Raw genomic sequence first — 16,844 nt, 5'->3', positions numbered from 1 at the left:
AAAACACTGGCAATATTCTACATTTCTAATGAGTATATTTAGATGGACTACGTAAGTAAGTAGACAAAGTACATATAATTATGCCATGCCAGAAATCTCTTGGCAGACGTTTGGATGTCTTCTTGCAGTATGATGGCATTTGTCTTTGCCTATTAGGCACTTCCCATGATGTGTCATTTTATTGAGAACAATTTAACACTCACTCTAAATCTTGTGAGAAATTGAAAGTGCTTCTGTTTATAGTAGCCAAACAATACCATACAGCTAGCTTTATGTGTTCAAATCATTATTTCTCATCTGTTCCAAAGTCTCATTGGTATTTAGGTGTTGCTCTTCATTTTCATCATGCAACATTACAGAAGTATACAAGTTTGGATGTTTTCAGTCCTCTGTGAAGCCTAAGTGCTTGCATGAAAACTGAAAACTGAACCATTCAGATGCTAAAATAGCTAAACAAGCAGATCATCTCACTTAAAGAGGCTCTAAAACTAGCCTTTTAGTCTAAGTGACTGATTATTGTAAAAATGAGTTTTACAATAGCCTACTTGGTAGATCTTTTTGACCTTAAAAGGAATATCACCAGCGTTGTTCTTTAAATGTCACTACTTTGATGCTGTAATTATAGGCATAACATCAAATTAAAGGAAACCAGCATTTCACATGCAGGAATTAAAGGCAACCTGGGAGAGTTTTCTTCCTGCAGTTATTGAGTATAAGGATTTGCTTACCTTTGTTGGGAAGTAACGGCTAAACTTGAACTTCTTAAGAGACACTGTCATGGAGTAGGTGCCAAAGAAGAGGATGAAGGACATGAGGGCCAGGTCAGGAACATACTTACAGGAGTTCCCCACCAGCATACCACCATACTTGACACATTCTTTCTTACTCAGCTGACTCCAGTCCAGATCTGTTAAGTTAAACTAAAAACGACAACGGCAGAAGGAGAAGCAAAAGTAGAGAATCGAAGGGATGAAGGATGGGGGTTCAAGAAACGAAGAGATGAGGAAGGAAGAAGCATAGCAGAGAAGGGAAAATTGATGGATAGGTAGCGGAGTGGAGAAAAAGCAGACACAAGAAAGAGAAAAAAAACAAGCAATAACAAAAGAAAAAAACACAACACGTATAACTGAAAGCCACAGTGCTTTCTGATGGCTGGATTAACACCGCTGTCTTAGCCCATATTTATCAAGCAAGTGGACTCAATTATAGGAATCACACTGAACTTCATTCTGGACCTTTACATTATTTTTTAAAAATGTTGCCACATAGGAGAAAGCATTGTATCCCAGCTTTATGAAATTTAGAGTTGCAAATTAAAAATCATGATGGAATTTGTATCCTTTTCCTGCTGCTTTCTGAGGAATAGACTAACACTTTTAAATAACGCTTAATGGTATTATACAGTTTTTTAAAAGCTGTATAATAATCAGAGTAGCCATCAGAAAAATCTGCTTGAAAAACAATGCTTGACTTCTAGCCAGCCGAGGTCACCTGCAGTCAGTATCAGTACACTGAATCTGAGTATTTAAACACTCTAAAATAACCATCTTTAAACACAAGTCAGCTAAAGCTATTCATTTAATGTAGGTTAATAACAGAGCAAAATTTCATCATCATTCATCCAAGAATTGTGAAGCTTTGAGGATCTAATCACACACTATCATTGTTCAATACAGTATGTCCAGCTCTCTGCACAAGTTTATGAGTAGCTGGGCCCAGGGGAAGAGTGCATACGCTACATGGCGTGTGCTAACAGCCATATATGACCCTGTGAAATGCAGCAATCTCTTCACTCAGAGGATTGCAAATCTGCAAACCGGCTCTATTTCATGTTGTCTCTGACCATGCCACTGACCATGCTGGAGATGTTGATGCGAGCCAAAACTGATTCAGAGGACAAGTTTCTGAGAGTTAACAGCTTGCGTGATAGGCAGCTTGCAGGACAACAGCTTGAAGCACAGCTTAATAGTGGTCATCAAGCAAGCCTCAGTTTCAACTGTGAAGAGAAGACTTTGAGCTCAGGTTTGACAGGATGAGCTGCAGCAAGAAAGCCATTGGTAAAAAGTCAGAATAAGACAAAGAGGCTTTCCTGGGACATGAAACATCGCCATTGGACTACTGAAGACTGGAAGAAGGTAATATGGACTGATCAATCAAAATTCATCAGTCTGTATATATGTATGTATCACTCTTACAGTAACAACCCCAAAACTCTTTAGTGGTAGTATCTGCCATCTGTAGGGGAACTTTACTGGTCATATTTTTTTTTCTCTTGTGAATATAGAGCAAAATATAACAGTTCATGTTTTTGCCTTTTAACATTAATGAATGCTATGAGTATCATTCAGGAGGTTGTCCACTATCTAAGATTGTCATTAAAACTGTGGCTGTTCCTGTCTACATCGCAATCTCTCTGTGTAATATACTTACGATGAAAAGTTGTTTAGTCTCGGCCATAAAATTCCGGTATGATTATGACATGTAGTATAAAAGGAGGTACAATTTTAGATCTGGTAAAATAGAGTTACACTGGCCAGCATAGCATTTTGTGGCTGGAAAAAAAAGAGACATCTAGGTCTAGCTTCTAAAGTCTAAAAATTAAAGCCAAAGTTGAAGTGTCTTAAGCCTCAGCAGTTCTTTCTAATAGCCAGGTGAGGAGTCAATGAAAAAAAAACAGATTTTGGTTTCCTTAATTCTCTAATGTCAGTAAACACTTTAGAGTGAGTTAATGGACTCCATTTCAAGTTGTTTTGAATACAATGTGATATTCATTTTTAAAAATTATGATCCTCAGGAGTGTCCAGAAGGATGGTGAAATGGGTGGGCCTTCCTTGACAGTTAGTGACAGGTTGCTACTGATTGAGCATGCACTGTCCAGAGCCTCCCCTCACTCCAGTGAAGAGCAAAGATTGCAACACAAACAACATTTAATTAAAACTTGGCTTTGCAAATCAATGTGAGATATTTTAGTAACAACATAGAGTTTATGCACACAACATCATAATTCTAAATGCATTAAATATAAACCATTTTGTCTGAAAAAAAGCCAAAGCAATTTGTTAAAAATGGATGACAGCCATTTTTTCTAAATCAAAAGGGTTCAGTTTTGTTTAGTAAATTACAAGAAAAAATAAATAAAAATTAATTATGATTAAATTAAATTAAATTAGGATTCATTACATAATTTAAGAAAGCTGAAAAAGTGTTTAAAGTTGGCGCAGCTAAAGAATTATTGTCCCAGGCTAACTTCCTTCACTAAAATGCTTGATAAATAGGGGCCTCAATTACTTCACTCAGTCTTTAGTTCAAATTTGTTCATATCATACCATGTGCAGATCAAAACAGCCAAATAAACTGAGATACAAATTATTTTCACCAATGGGAATAATGAAAATTCATGAAAGTGACGCTAATGTAACTCTTTGCGGTCTTCTGTCACTTACCAGCAGAGTCATATTATCATCTGCAAGTGGAGCTGAAGCATTCAAGCCCAGTGCAGGTGCTGAAGAGGTAAAGGCATAAGTTGGGAAGAGAAAGAAAAAAAGAATGAATTATGGATAATATAAAATGTAAAGCTTTACGTAATAGTGTTAATAATGCAATATAACTTTCTATATCCCAGTTCAATCACAATTTTTTCATTATATTGGAATGTTTACAAGAGATATTTAGATGTGTACTCACTTTTTTAGTGAGCATTCAAATATGAAGCAGAAAAAAAAGTACACAAAATCATGACAAAGTACAAACTAAACACATGCTTCTTATGCAATCAAATATGTCCATCAGGAACACAGACAACCAAACATGTTTTAATATTAGACAAAGATAAAATAAATAAATACAAATACAGTTTTTAAAATGATGATTTCATTCCTTAAGGAAAAAAAATATCCAAACCTACCTGATACAATGTGAACTTAAATCTGATTTAGATGCTTTGGATTCAGATCCAGAGCCATAAGAAAGATTCTCTGGCAGTTATTGCAAATGCTTGATGGCACTTCTTGCTGCCAAGGTAGCACAACCAGTTATGAGGGGGCAATTACTTTTTCACAGATGATATTGATTAATCTTTTTTGCCTTAGCACATGAAATAATATTTAAGAACTGCATTTACTCAGGCTATCTTTGTCTAATGTTAAAATTAGTTTGATGATCTGAAACATGCAACAGTGACAAATAGGGGAAAAATGTACAAATGAAATCAGGAAGGGAGCAAATCGTTTTTCACAGTATCCTAATATTTTCTTTGCAATGCATTTAAAAAGGTAGAGGGACTTCCTAAGTCTATTAATGATGCTAAAAAGTAACTTAATTAAATGTATCCAAAATTGATTCCAAACACCTTACATACACACGCTGTATACATACATGGACAAAAATACTGAGCCATCTACACATTGCCTACAGGGGCTGCTCGAAAACCCATACAACAAAGCTCTTGGTGCACTGTGCTGATGTTAACTAAAGGAGAAGGAAGGAGTTTAGGACGCTGCAGTCAGTGCTGGGAACTATTATTTAATGTGAACTGCACCTAGTGACCACACTCTGTAAATGTACATGGTTTGTCACTTTATGTCAGATTTGCTGTGGTTTCTAAATGCTTCCACTTTGCAATAAATATAATTTATAGATGATATTGGATATCCCACGATCATCTATAAATGATTATGAAATTTAGTCTTGGAAAGGATGAAATTTCACAGGCTGAATTGTTGTGCCAGTGGCATCCTGTTATAGTACTATCCCCAAATTCAGTGAACTCATTAGAACAACCCAGAGCCAGGCAGACTGCATGGCTAGGTCCCTGATTTTATACACCTGTGGCAATGGGACCAAAAACAACTGGATTCAAAAACTAAGGGATGTGATCTGATACTTGTGGCCATTAAGTGTGTGTCACATAGTAATAATAATACATTTTATTTGTGGGCTACCATACAAAGCATAGAAGACATCATCTTCTATGTTTTGTACGACATCATCTCATTGCTCGCCCCTTTTCCATACTGACATGGAAAGACCAATATCAATCTCCTGGGGATTTATGATATAATTAGATATATCAACATACAATAAAAGGAGCTCAGAATTGCAAATGGAGTGGAAGCAGGAAGAAACAGGTAACCCTCTATATTTCCAGAGTTCAAAGACACACCAATCAAATCCTCTGATGCTCATGTATTAACAAGCTCATTTCTGTAATCTGAACCTGGTCATTGCCATGTCCACCCCACCCCAACAATAACAGAAAATAAAATTAAATTAAATATTAACATAAAATAATTAAAAAAATAGTTTGAAGACTCACCCTGGTCTGGAGCGATGCATTCACACTTATAAGCTGTAATGTAATCAGGTTTGAAGCCACGGTTGATTGGGTAATATTTAAAGGCTCCGACCTGCGAAGAACAAACCATTTTTCTCTTTGTGTAACACCTAAATTCCCATCGTCATTTTTTTTCTTGCACAAGATATTTTTGCACAAATGTATATTCTTCTACACAGAAGATTGGATTATAACTTGTATGCATAAAATAATAATTTTTATGCACAAGATCATCTGTTTTCCTGTAAGAAACTTATCTTGTGAGATTTTTTTTTCCTACAAGATAATTATCTAGTGTGTGCCAGATTTTTTTTTCAATGTCAGCTTACTGGACTTTATGGGCTCTGTACTATGGTGCATCATAAGTGTTGTGTCTCTGTTGTGTGAAATGTTTGCAGAGTGTACGATAAAAGGAGATGTAAGGATAAAAGCAAAAAACATTGGATGCTTAACCATATTAGATTAAAAAATATTACCTACCATCTTCTTGATTGCATCAGAAATGAATATAAAAGAAATGAGGCTGGAGAAACCCTCCTCTGTGAATCGGGTCATATATTTGATGATGTAGCTAGCATCTGAAAAAACCAGTAAAAAACACTGCAGACACGAGTGAAGGCCAATCCACAGACGAAGCTCCATATAGTCCACATCATTGTTTCTGTATTGACAATGATATAAGGTAGAGATGTTTATGTTTATGTTTTTTTTAATGTAGAATTCAACTGTGTTCTAGTGCATCTTACTTGCTGAACTCATAAAGCAGTTTTTCAAAGATGAGAATGGGCCCAGTTGAACTCAAAATGATGAGAGGCTGTCCTCCAAACAAGCAAAAGACACTTCCTGCTAAAGCAGTGCCAAGAAAACTCTCCATCACTCCCTATGAGAAAAATAGGGAACAGATAATAATATGTCAAGTTTTGTGCTATGTGCTATGTATTACTTTGCAGCTCTCTGACCTGGTAATTGTCAGTAGCATCCCCTAGTAGTCCTCCAAAGGTGATAGCATTGGTGATGCAGCCTAGGTAGATGAATAGCACAGCAGAGATGGACTGGATATGGAAACCATCATAAATATCACTGCAATACCATGGGATCTTCCTTTTGATATCCAGCCATAATCCACCACCAATCCTGTTTAAACAGAGTAGGGTGCTCATTTAGAAATGCAGAATTAAACATACTGTAACTGGAGTGGTATAATCCTTTTCAGTTATATACCTCCCAGTGAATTTCAGCTCCTCTCCCAACTCATGTGGGGCTGGAAGCTCCTCATCTTCACCTCCAGCTGCTCCGCCAGCTAAACCATTCACCTGACCCAGCTCGTTCAAGTTCAGCACTGACTTTCTGGGATAAATGCGATAGAGGAAGCAGGTTTTAATTTAACTCTGGAATGTTAAATCTCCAGTTTTGACATACTGTCATTATACATATTATTTTTTTAAAGTCCATTATGGTTTTTAATGTACAAATAATAAAGCTGCTTTATCTAAAGAAAGGGCTTTGAGAGAGCATGAAGAAGTGGACATTCCTAACATGCACCAGATCACTGGCACCCAATCTAGGATTAGGGGTATTGTTTGGACTGGTTAGCAACCGTCCTATTTGGCATTTAGCTAAAATAAAACCCAACAGTAATATATCTGAGATCAAAATTAAAACGTTATTAAAAGCACATGCCTCGTTTCTGCAGATGGGACCTTTTTGGGTGGTTCAATACGGATCTTGGGGTCCCATTCTCCTGGAGGAAGGACAATCACTTCATCCAGAAACTCATCAACACCTGCAATCAAGTCTTCACGGTCCCTTGCCTTATAGGCAACATCGCTAAACAACTGAAAAAAAGAAAAAGAGATAACTCATAAAATATATTTGATGCATGCATATCCTGTTGGGTTAGTGCTAGTCACTTACATCATCCACCATGAGTGTAGCAATAGCTCTGCCAATCTCGTTGTAGGATTTGGTTTTGCCATGAGGACCCAGAAGAATGAAGAGAAATCTGCCAGAGGGGGAACAGAGGGGGAAAATGTTGATAAATTGATCAATTCAAAGACACACCCAGCTGACAGTGAAGCTGAAAGGACCTACCTGGTTGGTACAGGAACTTCAGTAAGCCCCCCCAGAGTTGTAGCTTGAGCCAAGCGTACAAATGAGACAAAGGGTTTATCCAGAAAATCAACTTCACCAATCAGGACATTGGATGCTTCAGCATCACGAGGTATCTTCTTCATGAACTTATTCTTAAGCTGTCAAACGAAAGAATAATGCAAAGAAATGAAACCTTTGGGATAAATGCAGGAGTGCAATTTGTGTTTCAACATAGCTGACATTTTATAGTTGCTTATGCATATCATAATCAGCTTGCTTAATCATGTCTGTCAGTAGCTAATCAGGTCGCATGAGCTAAGTTAAACAAAATGCAACAGCAGCTGGACAACAACAAAGCTCAAAAAACGTTCTTATTGACTTCTTTTTTATTGAGGGAACTCCTCAATAAAACATTTTGGCAGATAGTGTCCTGTGGTCCTCCTGCAATGAAATTTCTTGGGACAGATTTGAACAAGTAATATGATAATATGGTACACAGATGTAAACATTCAGGATCTATAGAGGCTGAGTCCTAGAGTTTCCTCTATCCCCTTGAGCATTTACCATTTTCACTTGAGACAACACCAATAAAAAGATGATAATGATGGAGAATGAAAAGTACTTTATCTGTCCCAAATGTTGGAAAATAACAATGTTACAGCACCAAAAAAATAAATCAAAAATCAAAAAACAACTTAGCTCAAAAAAATGAATAAAATCACAAAATAAAAATAGCTCAGGGAAGTAGAAAAAACACTAAAGAAGGAGCTCAACTGAACAAAATACAAAAAAGTGAAGCATTAAATCAAAATCTAAATATAATACAATAAGGAGCTTAAAATAAATGCAGAAATTTTGGTATGAGATTGTAAAACCTTTTGTATCTGGCCTTGTGACAGCATTGTGGATACATAAAATTTGGACTTTATATGGACACAGAGGATAGTCAGAATCCACTGATAAAATCATCCACAGCCATTCACCACAGCCACACTCATTTGGATTACTTCTGCATCAGCTGATGAAGGAATTCTAAACTGTGTGTTGGCTTAAACTAAATTCCACCAGCAACAGCATTGAAAAGTTTCTTGGGAAGTAACATAGATGCATTGCCATGGCTAATAGTTAAAATTAAGAGAAGTGTTCCTTCAGAGTAACGTGTCCTGAACTAGACCAGATTTAGACTGGTATAACCCCTTCACATTTCTATAGCAAGCGCATAAAATTAAACTCACCGTGGTCCTAATTAGCTAACAGAATTCATGCGTATTACTGTTCGAGTGCCTCACATTCCCTATGATGATTGCTGGAACAGCTCCAGCACTGAAACCCTGTTGTTTACTCTTCTTTCTCTGTGAGTAGTTTATTCTAAAGCAGAAACACTTGGTCTTGGAATGATGTTGCTTAAACTAAAATCTCTTCATAATCTGCTAATGCTGCTCCTAACTTCTTGACACTAAGAAACTATAAACGACACATTTCAAAGCCACGTCACACATTCCAGAGTTTTAGTTGCCTTTGGCAGTCATACTGTACACAGTTCACTTATTATTCTCCTTCTTTCAGTTGTTATGGTGTTGTAGAGGTGTTTGGTGTGCTCAGCTGCAGGAGGTAATATTAGTTTGAGTCATTCAGGGAAAAGGTCAGAGAAAGGGAGTCTAGTTAGTACATGTGGTTTGTCTGGCCTAGTCACGCTCTAGTTGTGCAGTAGTGTACTGGAATGCACAGCCTTAAGAAAGACACACAGAAAGGTAGCAAAAACATGACTTGTCTGCTTCATCTGAGCAAAATAGCCAAGTTAAACTTGTAGTTACTTTACCTGAGCTTCTACAGGCTGGGTGTCTTGCATAAGTCTTGCAAAACTTGCATAGCCTGCCTTATTTTCTTGTTGTTTCAATAACTATGTTATCTCTGACAATTCTTGATTACACTCTGCTTTGTCCTAAACAGAAAGTATGCCCAGCAGACACATCAGCACCAGTGCTGATATGTGGAATTATGTAGCAAAGAAAAAGTGGAAAAAATGGATAAATATGTCTTATATTAAGTAGCCACACTTTGCTTTGTTGACAGTGCTACAAACCCTTTGCCTTCTCTCAATGAGCTTCATGATGTAGTCACCTGAAATGGTTTTCATTTTACAGGTGTGCCTTGTCAGGGTTCAGAATCAAAATCATGAATCAGAATCAACTGTAATGCACAGAATTATGTGGGTTACAGTTGCTCCAAGACAATAACAGTAACAGACTAAATTGATTAAATAATACAATATATTACAAAGTTTACAAAATATAAGAGATAGCTCTAATATATATACAAGCAGCTCAATTTAAATATCAAGAATATTACAGAGGTGAAATATATATTATTGACATTTAACTCTAACCTGTGAAACTTTTTCATTTTACTGTAGCGCATGTGCAAAAGGGTGTAACTACTGCAGTGCGTGCTGTGCATTAGATGGCGGAGATGTACAGGGAGAATGACTTCCTGTGTCGTTCAGTGGTGCATTTGGGTAATCTCAGTTTCTCACCGAATGTGCTCCTGTGACTGGCCAGCACGTCATGGAGTAGGTGGGAGGTATTATCCAGCATTGTCCTTATTGAACAACATCATGGATTGGACAACAGCCGCCTCTCCAACACCACCCTAAGGGAGTACAGCTCTGTCCCCACAACATTACTGGCCTTGCAAATCAGTTTATTGAGTGTGTTGGCGTCTGCGACCCGTAACTTGCTGCTCCATCATGCAATAGCATAGAGGATGGCACTGTCCACAACAGACTCTTAAACAATCCTGAGCATTGTCCGACAGATGCTGATGCCTTTGGCCCTTCCTGTAGAGTGCATATGTGTTTTTACCCCAGTCCATTTTATTTTCTATGTGTACTCCGAGGTATTTATAGGCGTGTACAATGTCCACATCGACCCCCTAGATTGAAACAGAGGTCAAGGGTTTCCTTGTCCTCCTAAAGTCCACAATCAATTCTTTGGTCTTTGTCACTTAGCAGTCAATCACAGCTCGGTATTCCATCTCACCACCCTCACTAATGACCGCTATTGTGGGGACTCATCCTGTCTGGGCCAGCAGACCCACCTGAGCGGAGTCTTCCTGTTTGTCTCTGAACCCGGTTGTGAGTGATAAGTGATTACAGGAGGCTGGACGCCACAGCTGTTTCTATTTTTTCTCCCTATTTCAGTAATATGTCAGGTACTGAGGAGGCATGTGTGGAGGATACAGAGTACAGAGCACAAGTCAGGCAACACAGCTTCTGAGCAGCTGAAAAGCTACCCCTAGATAACATGCATGGACTGAAGCAGTAAATAAAATATTGTTGTGTATGGGTCTTGCATTCACACTTAGTATTTATATTTTAGGTTCTTAGTTTGGTTATATAGTTTTCAGATTGGTTTTGTTCTTTAATTTTTTTCTATCATGCTCCCCTGTGTTGCCTGTGCCTCCTTGTGTAGTCAGTCTTTGTCTTGTCTCTGTGGTTGTTTCCCTTTCTGTGTGTCAAGGTTGCCTCTCTGCATTCTATACTTCCAGTCTTATTTTGCCAGTGCCTTGTTTTGTGTACCTTGTGTTCGGTTAAAATCTGTCACTTTCTATGTTCCCTTCCTCCTTTGTCAGTTCCCTTCTGTTTAGTCTATTCATGTTAACATGTTCTCTTTTATTTCCCTTCCCACTTCCTTTGACTATTTCCTATCTTTCGGCCTTTTATGTCTCCTTGTGCAGCCAGTGGTGTCTCTCTTTACCTTTCGTCTATGTCAAGTTTGTGTGTTTTTGTCTCTGTTTCAGTGGTTACGCTTCTGTTTTATTTTGGGGGGCGGTGTGTCCTGTGCATTATATGCAGTTATGCCTCACCTGTTACTCCTAATTTTCCCCTGCCGTCTCCACTTTCCTAATCACCCTGCTATGTGTATCTGTTGTCTGAGTCTCTCTTTGTCCCTGATCAGAGTGTCAGCTCACTTTTTCCCTGGTGTCTCCTGGTTCACACCCAGTTTTGTAATTTGACATTATATATTTCTTCTGTTCTTCGTGTTTTGTATTTTATACCATGTTGTCGGCCAAATTAACAGCTCACTTTTTGTTAAACTATCTCTGCATTAGGGTCCTCTCACTCTTGGCACCCCACCCGTGACAACAGGTTTCAAGCCTAAATGTCCATCAGTTTGTTACTTGTTGATTTGGGTTCGTGAGTAGCTTTGTGTTGGGTTCCTGTCTGTGTAGATCAGGTATCTCCAACTCCAGTCCTCCTAGTTTAATACTTTTCTTTGCTAATAAAAATGCTACCTCTCTTTCTAAGCTCTATGGCAGCCTTATTTCTCAATATAACACCTATCATGTTGGAACTCGTTAGATTTAAATGCCTATGATCACCAGCTGCTCTGGGTAATGTTGGTTTCAGCTAAGCAGAGTGTAAAATAGCCTTTGTTTTCAAGCTTTTCAATTGAAAAGAAAAAAAGTTGCCTGCTGTAACTCAACAACACACCAAGGATGGGTTAAAGCTAAATGGCACTCTACAACTCTTTATAAACCTCATGCAGGTTCACGAATTTTGAATTTGTAAATGAGCAAATTATATGAGCTTAGTGTTAGTTCAGAAGGACATAATGCCAAGTTTCCACAATCCTGGCTGGCATCCATTTGGCTGTAGCATGCCTACAATTGCTGTGCCCTTGCAAGCACCTCCTCCTTAGCTCTCCTATTTCAGATTTAATATCGTATTCTTATCACCAATGGGCCTTCTCTGTTCTGCCATACTTTGCATATAATCAGCTCCTCCCACCTGACCTCCTTAAAAACAGTCATTTATTATGCAATAGCTTTATTTAATGAAAGTATCCAAAACTTGAAGTTATAGGCTCCTTAAAGTACAACAGTGGGTCAAAAAGCTTTTTCAGATTGTTTCCATATTTGAATGATTTTATATAGAATGACCCTGATGTATAGCATGAACAGACATGTAAGACAGCGGTCCCCAACCTTTTTTTGTGCCACGGACCGGTTCATGCCCGACAATATTTTCACGGACCGGCCTTTGAAGTGTCGCGGATAAATACAACAAAATAAAACTAGTACCGGTACCGAAAAAAAGAAGATTTATTCATAACACACTGAAAAGACCCAGGAAAACCGAGATAAAAACGATAACAAAATAACGCTGAAAACCCTGAAAACCATACATTTCACACCTGAGCCTCAACTCTCGCGGCCCGGTACCAAACAACTCACGGACCGGTACCGGTCCGAGGCCCGGGGGTTGGGGACCGCTGATGTAAGAGACACATGTAGATAAAAAATAGAGAGTAGCACACATGTAAAATATTGAAAAATAAGTTACCTGATCAGTGCTTGGTGTGTCTGAAATATCATTCATGCTTCTACTCTGAGCATGATCTGTAAATGGAGCAAATGAGACCTTTTGGATTAGATAAAAATAAAAGGAAAATAGGTTTTAATGCTTGAGTGATGTTCCCATCAAGAACATTTTATTTCATTTAGTGAAAATTGTAAATAAACCCCAATAAATGGTCCTTTGAGCAACAGAAAGAGCATGAACTTAATCATGAACAGCCTTTTCTGTTGGGGATTATATTTTAATTATTTGCTTCTCTTTTTTCCCCAAGGAGATTTGGGAACAAATACAATCAAAGCAAAATAATAAGAACATACTACACAAATCCTTTACTAATCCCTTTCACGCAGATGGCTGCACATAAGAAATCAGCAAAGGTGCACACAATAGGACCAATAATCTCTCAAGTAAACACACTTTATGCTTAACACATTTCACATATATACATATATACACACACACACAAAGCCATCACAGGTGTTGAAATCATGCAACAGCTGGGAGTCGGCTGGGATAATTTTTCTCATCAAAAAAAAGATGAAAAGCATAGATATTAAGAAAGGAAGAGCTAAGAATTTAAAATCTGGCCACCAACTGGAAATACTAACAAGTTCTCAGTACTTGAATTTCATGGTGTACTAATACACCAATGAGAACCTATTTAGAAGTAAAAGTCAATCTTGTAAACTTATGTATCCTTGTGTAGTGGTGCATGTATTACATGTGTGTGTTTGTGTGACTCACGCAGGCGGCCAAGGCTGCTTGACTGCCGAGAACGTAGGTCTTCTGTGGAGCGGTGGATCCCAGAAGCTGAACTAGTGCTACGACTCAGATTAATCTGAGGACTACGGCCTGACAGAGCAGCAGCAACAGCAGTGATTTTGTGAGGGAAGGTGAAACAGGTAGTGAGCAACATGGTGGAGAAAACAAAGGTTGTCAGGAGTTGATTAGAAGGTTAGATCACTTTCTTTCATAACTACTAATTGGTACATAAAAAGGCATACACACAGAATACACATGCTTACTAGACGCAGTATTGGATGATTTTCCCATGTCTGCCAGAGAGCGGTGGATTGGCTTCTTGGTCTGATGACGATGCTTCCTGAGCAACACAAATATAATCTTCTCCTTAAGATCAGGAGGAATGAGACCATCAGTTATCTGTTGTTCCACAATCTCCTCTGAAACAGAAAGATTCCAGCCCAGTTAATATGTTAACATTATACTCACATCTTCTCATCAATTTGGTATATCCAAATGGAAGCCTTATCACTGCTTATCACTCTTATAACTTATTTAAAATTCAACATAATCCACTTTCTGAATCCATACTTTTTAGTGTGTGACAAATTGAAACCATTTAACTGTCTGCCAGTTACCAGGTGAATGTTAAGAGGTGAAATGTACATACAAATACATGAAGCGTGGCGATTGTGGACATTCCCTTTTAACCCCTTGTAAGACAGTATTTTTCAAGACCACTGAATTCTAACTTACTTAGTTATCAAATGTACATAAATAGAGAAGATAAATCTGATAACTAGTGTGACTGAGGGGGCTCGGGTTTGACCACAAGGCCACCCGGCCAAACATGGGATCAATATCTTAAAGACTGAGAAGCAGTTAGAGCTTGGCAAGTCTCATCCCTGGCTCCATCTAAGCGCTATTTGCCTAGTGGGTAGTACTCAAAGAATCGGAGACTCTTTAAACAGGGAGTCAGTTCCAGACTTCCCTGTATTCGGGGTGCCTGGTCAAAATTCAACATTTGGGGCCGTTACCCAGATCCAGATCAGAGACCTTTCAACATTATGTCCCAGAAATGTGGTAGACAACAGCTACAGCCAAGAGAAGGTGTGCAGCCAACCGGATGTCAACCCAAAAATCCAGCTGGGGAAATCACTGCTACAGAGACAAAACCTCGAGATAAAGAAGCAAAGCCTTCCAAACCCACATCAAGGGAGGCACCAGCCAAGAAATTGGGATATATAAACACGGGGGTGCATCGGAAACTGATGTAGGAGCAGCAGAAGGTCATCCTAGAGGCCCGCCAGGCTGCCACCTCAGGGGTTGTGAAATAATGGCTTCAGAGGCATGGGTCATGATGTCTGTGGGTCAGAGAGGATATCTGCACATCAGCCTTCAAAAGGAGGAATACAGTGTGTTATGTATTTAGCAATAGCAATACATTGTTCTTCGCAGAACAATACCAAATGTGGTGCATGTGCAGATGATCTGCTTATGCAATTCCACAACATGTTTAATAAAGTAAGTCACATTTGCCTAAAAGGTTTGCAATGTGTCTAAGTAGTTAAATGGTAAAATGGTAAATGGCCTGTATTTGTATAGCGCTTTATTTAGTCCCTAAGGACCCCAAAGCGCTTTACACATTCAGTCATCCACCCATTCACACACACATTCACACACTGGTGATGGCAAGCTACATTGTTAAGTTATATAAGAGAACATAACAAACTGGCAATGAGGTGTGCCATTATTTGGGCGTGACTGGTTGAAACACATCCACCTCAACTTGAAATAAATTAAGTCAATGAGATTGGCAGTGTACATTCTGTGGCTCAAAGACTGAAACAGATACTTAATAAAACACGCTCAGATGTTCAAAGAAGGAATTGGCACTCTGAAAAATATTATATACTGGAGGACAACGCATAACCAAGATTTCACAAGGCATGTCCTGTACCTTGTGCTGTAAGTACCCACTTCAGTGGATAGAAGTCATATTCACAGCGGTGGCAGGTGGCAAACACAAAAAATTGATCTCACCCAGGCTTACCTTCAGATGGAAATAGAAGAGACATCCAGGAAATATCTGGTGATAAACACTCACAAAGGCCTATATCAGTACAACAGACTGGTATTTTGTATTGTCAGTGCCCCAGCAGTATGGGGCATTTTCATGAAAATGAAAAGGGGAATCAAGAAGTTGCGTCCCTTCTAATTTTAGCTACCAGGAGCCCAAATGGCCAAGGAATACACCAGACTTCTGAACTGTGGTTAGGCTCTGAACAGGCAGAGCCTTGAATAAACTGGAATTAAGCCAGGATAAGATAAGAAAGAAAACATATAAGAAAAACATCCTTGTCCATCAAATGGATGAAGACAAAAAATGGAGTGACGGAAGGAGAGGTAAGTGACAGAAGTGACGTAAAAGTAAGTGACAGAAAGGAAATACTGTAAGTGAGACTTCCAGAGACTTGGCAGAAAAAATAGAATGGTAGGTCAGAACTGAGTGGTAGCTCAGAATTAAACAAGCATTTTTTAACCTTCAATTATACCAAAGTATACCAAACCTTTGACAAATAACTATCCATATCTGCTTAATCATTTCCAATACGCTGGAGGACGTCAATGAGAATTTGAACACTCTCCAAGATCTCCAAGGCCCAGAGCACATCTTTCCTAACCAAGAATGAGATGCCATCCTCCAAGTCACCCAGCTGACCCCCCTGGTACAACATCGCTGGCCGGCAAAGACTTTGCCAACATCCTGAATTAAATCGATAAGCGATTGTCCCGCTTCAACGCAAGGTTGTCCTTAATGGAGATTTTACACCGAGAATTTTAATCCCTGAGGGAATCTCTGAAATTCAGCCATCAGGAAGTGGAAACACTTGCTGCAGTAAAAGCCTCGCTATGGGACTCAGTCGGTCAAATCTCTGAGAATGTCACCCGTCTCCACCAGACGCCAGCACGTGGTGGGGTTCTGCGCGTTTGGGCAGATGGCTACCCGGCCTCAGTCGGGCGATAGGGGTATGTGGCGGGGCAAGGTCTGCAGAGCTGCTGCAGGGGAGGCGGACGCGCTGCACGGCATCTGCAATCACGGCATAAAAGACTGAACTAGGTCCCAATCTTTCTAGAGTGAATTAAATTAAACGAGTCTTCACTAATACCATGGGAACGTACACATATTTGGAACAATCCTGATATACTACAGAACAATAATATGATAAACTTCCCAGTTTGGAGTTGTAAATTTCCTTAGGGATTAATCAAGTAGTATTCTGGTGCTGATTCTGAGAAACGAATGAAATACTTGGAACA

General features: G+C 38.9%; 1 protein-coding gene across 1 annotated transcript in view; it reads right to left on the bottom strand.

Moving 5' to 3' along the window:
• The window catches only part of slc4a5b (solute carrier family 4 member 5b), a 52,705-nt gene that overhangs the window by 19,973 nt on the left and 15,888 nt on the right, over positions 1 to 16,844 (bottom strand). The window contains exons 5-17 of the mRNA XM_040048745.1: positions 13,808 to 13,963; positions 13,527 to 13,634; positions 12,768 to 12,823; positions 7,424 to 7,581; positions 7,247 to 7,334; positions 7,013 to 7,167; positions 6,554 to 6,679; positions 6,292 to 6,466; positions 6,079 to 6,212; positions 5,813 to 5,993; positions 5,315 to 5,405; positions 3,444 to 3,502; positions 729 to 920 (exon numbers count right to left, since the gene is read on the bottom strand). Of these exons, the coding sequence (XP_039904679.1) occupies positions 729 to 920; positions 3,444 to 3,502; positions 5,315 to 5,405; positions 5,813 to 5,993; positions 6,079 to 6,212; positions 6,292 to 6,466; positions 6,554 to 6,679; positions 7,013 to 7,167; positions 7,247 to 7,334; positions 7,424 to 7,581; positions 12,768 to 12,823; positions 13,527 to 13,634; positions 13,808 to 13,963 (1,679 nt within the window). The remainder of the gene's footprint in view (positions 1 to 728; positions 921 to 3,443; positions 3,503 to 5,314; positions 5,406 to 5,812; positions 5,994 to 6,078; positions 6,213 to 6,291; positions 6,467 to 6,553; positions 6,680 to 7,012; positions 7,168 to 7,246; positions 7,335 to 7,423; positions 7,582 to 12,767; positions 12,824 to 13,526; positions 13,635 to 13,807; positions 13,964 to 16,844) is intronic.

The sequence above is a fragment of the Simochromis diagramma genome, unplaced genomic scaffold, assembly GCF_900408965.1.
Source record: "Simochromis diagramma unplaced genomic scaffold, fSimDia1.1 OVJJ01000683.1, whole genome shotgun sequence".
Classification (NCBI taxonomy): domain Eukaryota; kingdom Metazoa; phylum Chordata; class Actinopteri; order Cichliformes; family Cichlidae; genus Simochromis; species Simochromis diagramma.
Note: the sequence above shows the minus strand (reverse complement) of the source record. Positions and strands in the feature narration are given on the sequence as shown.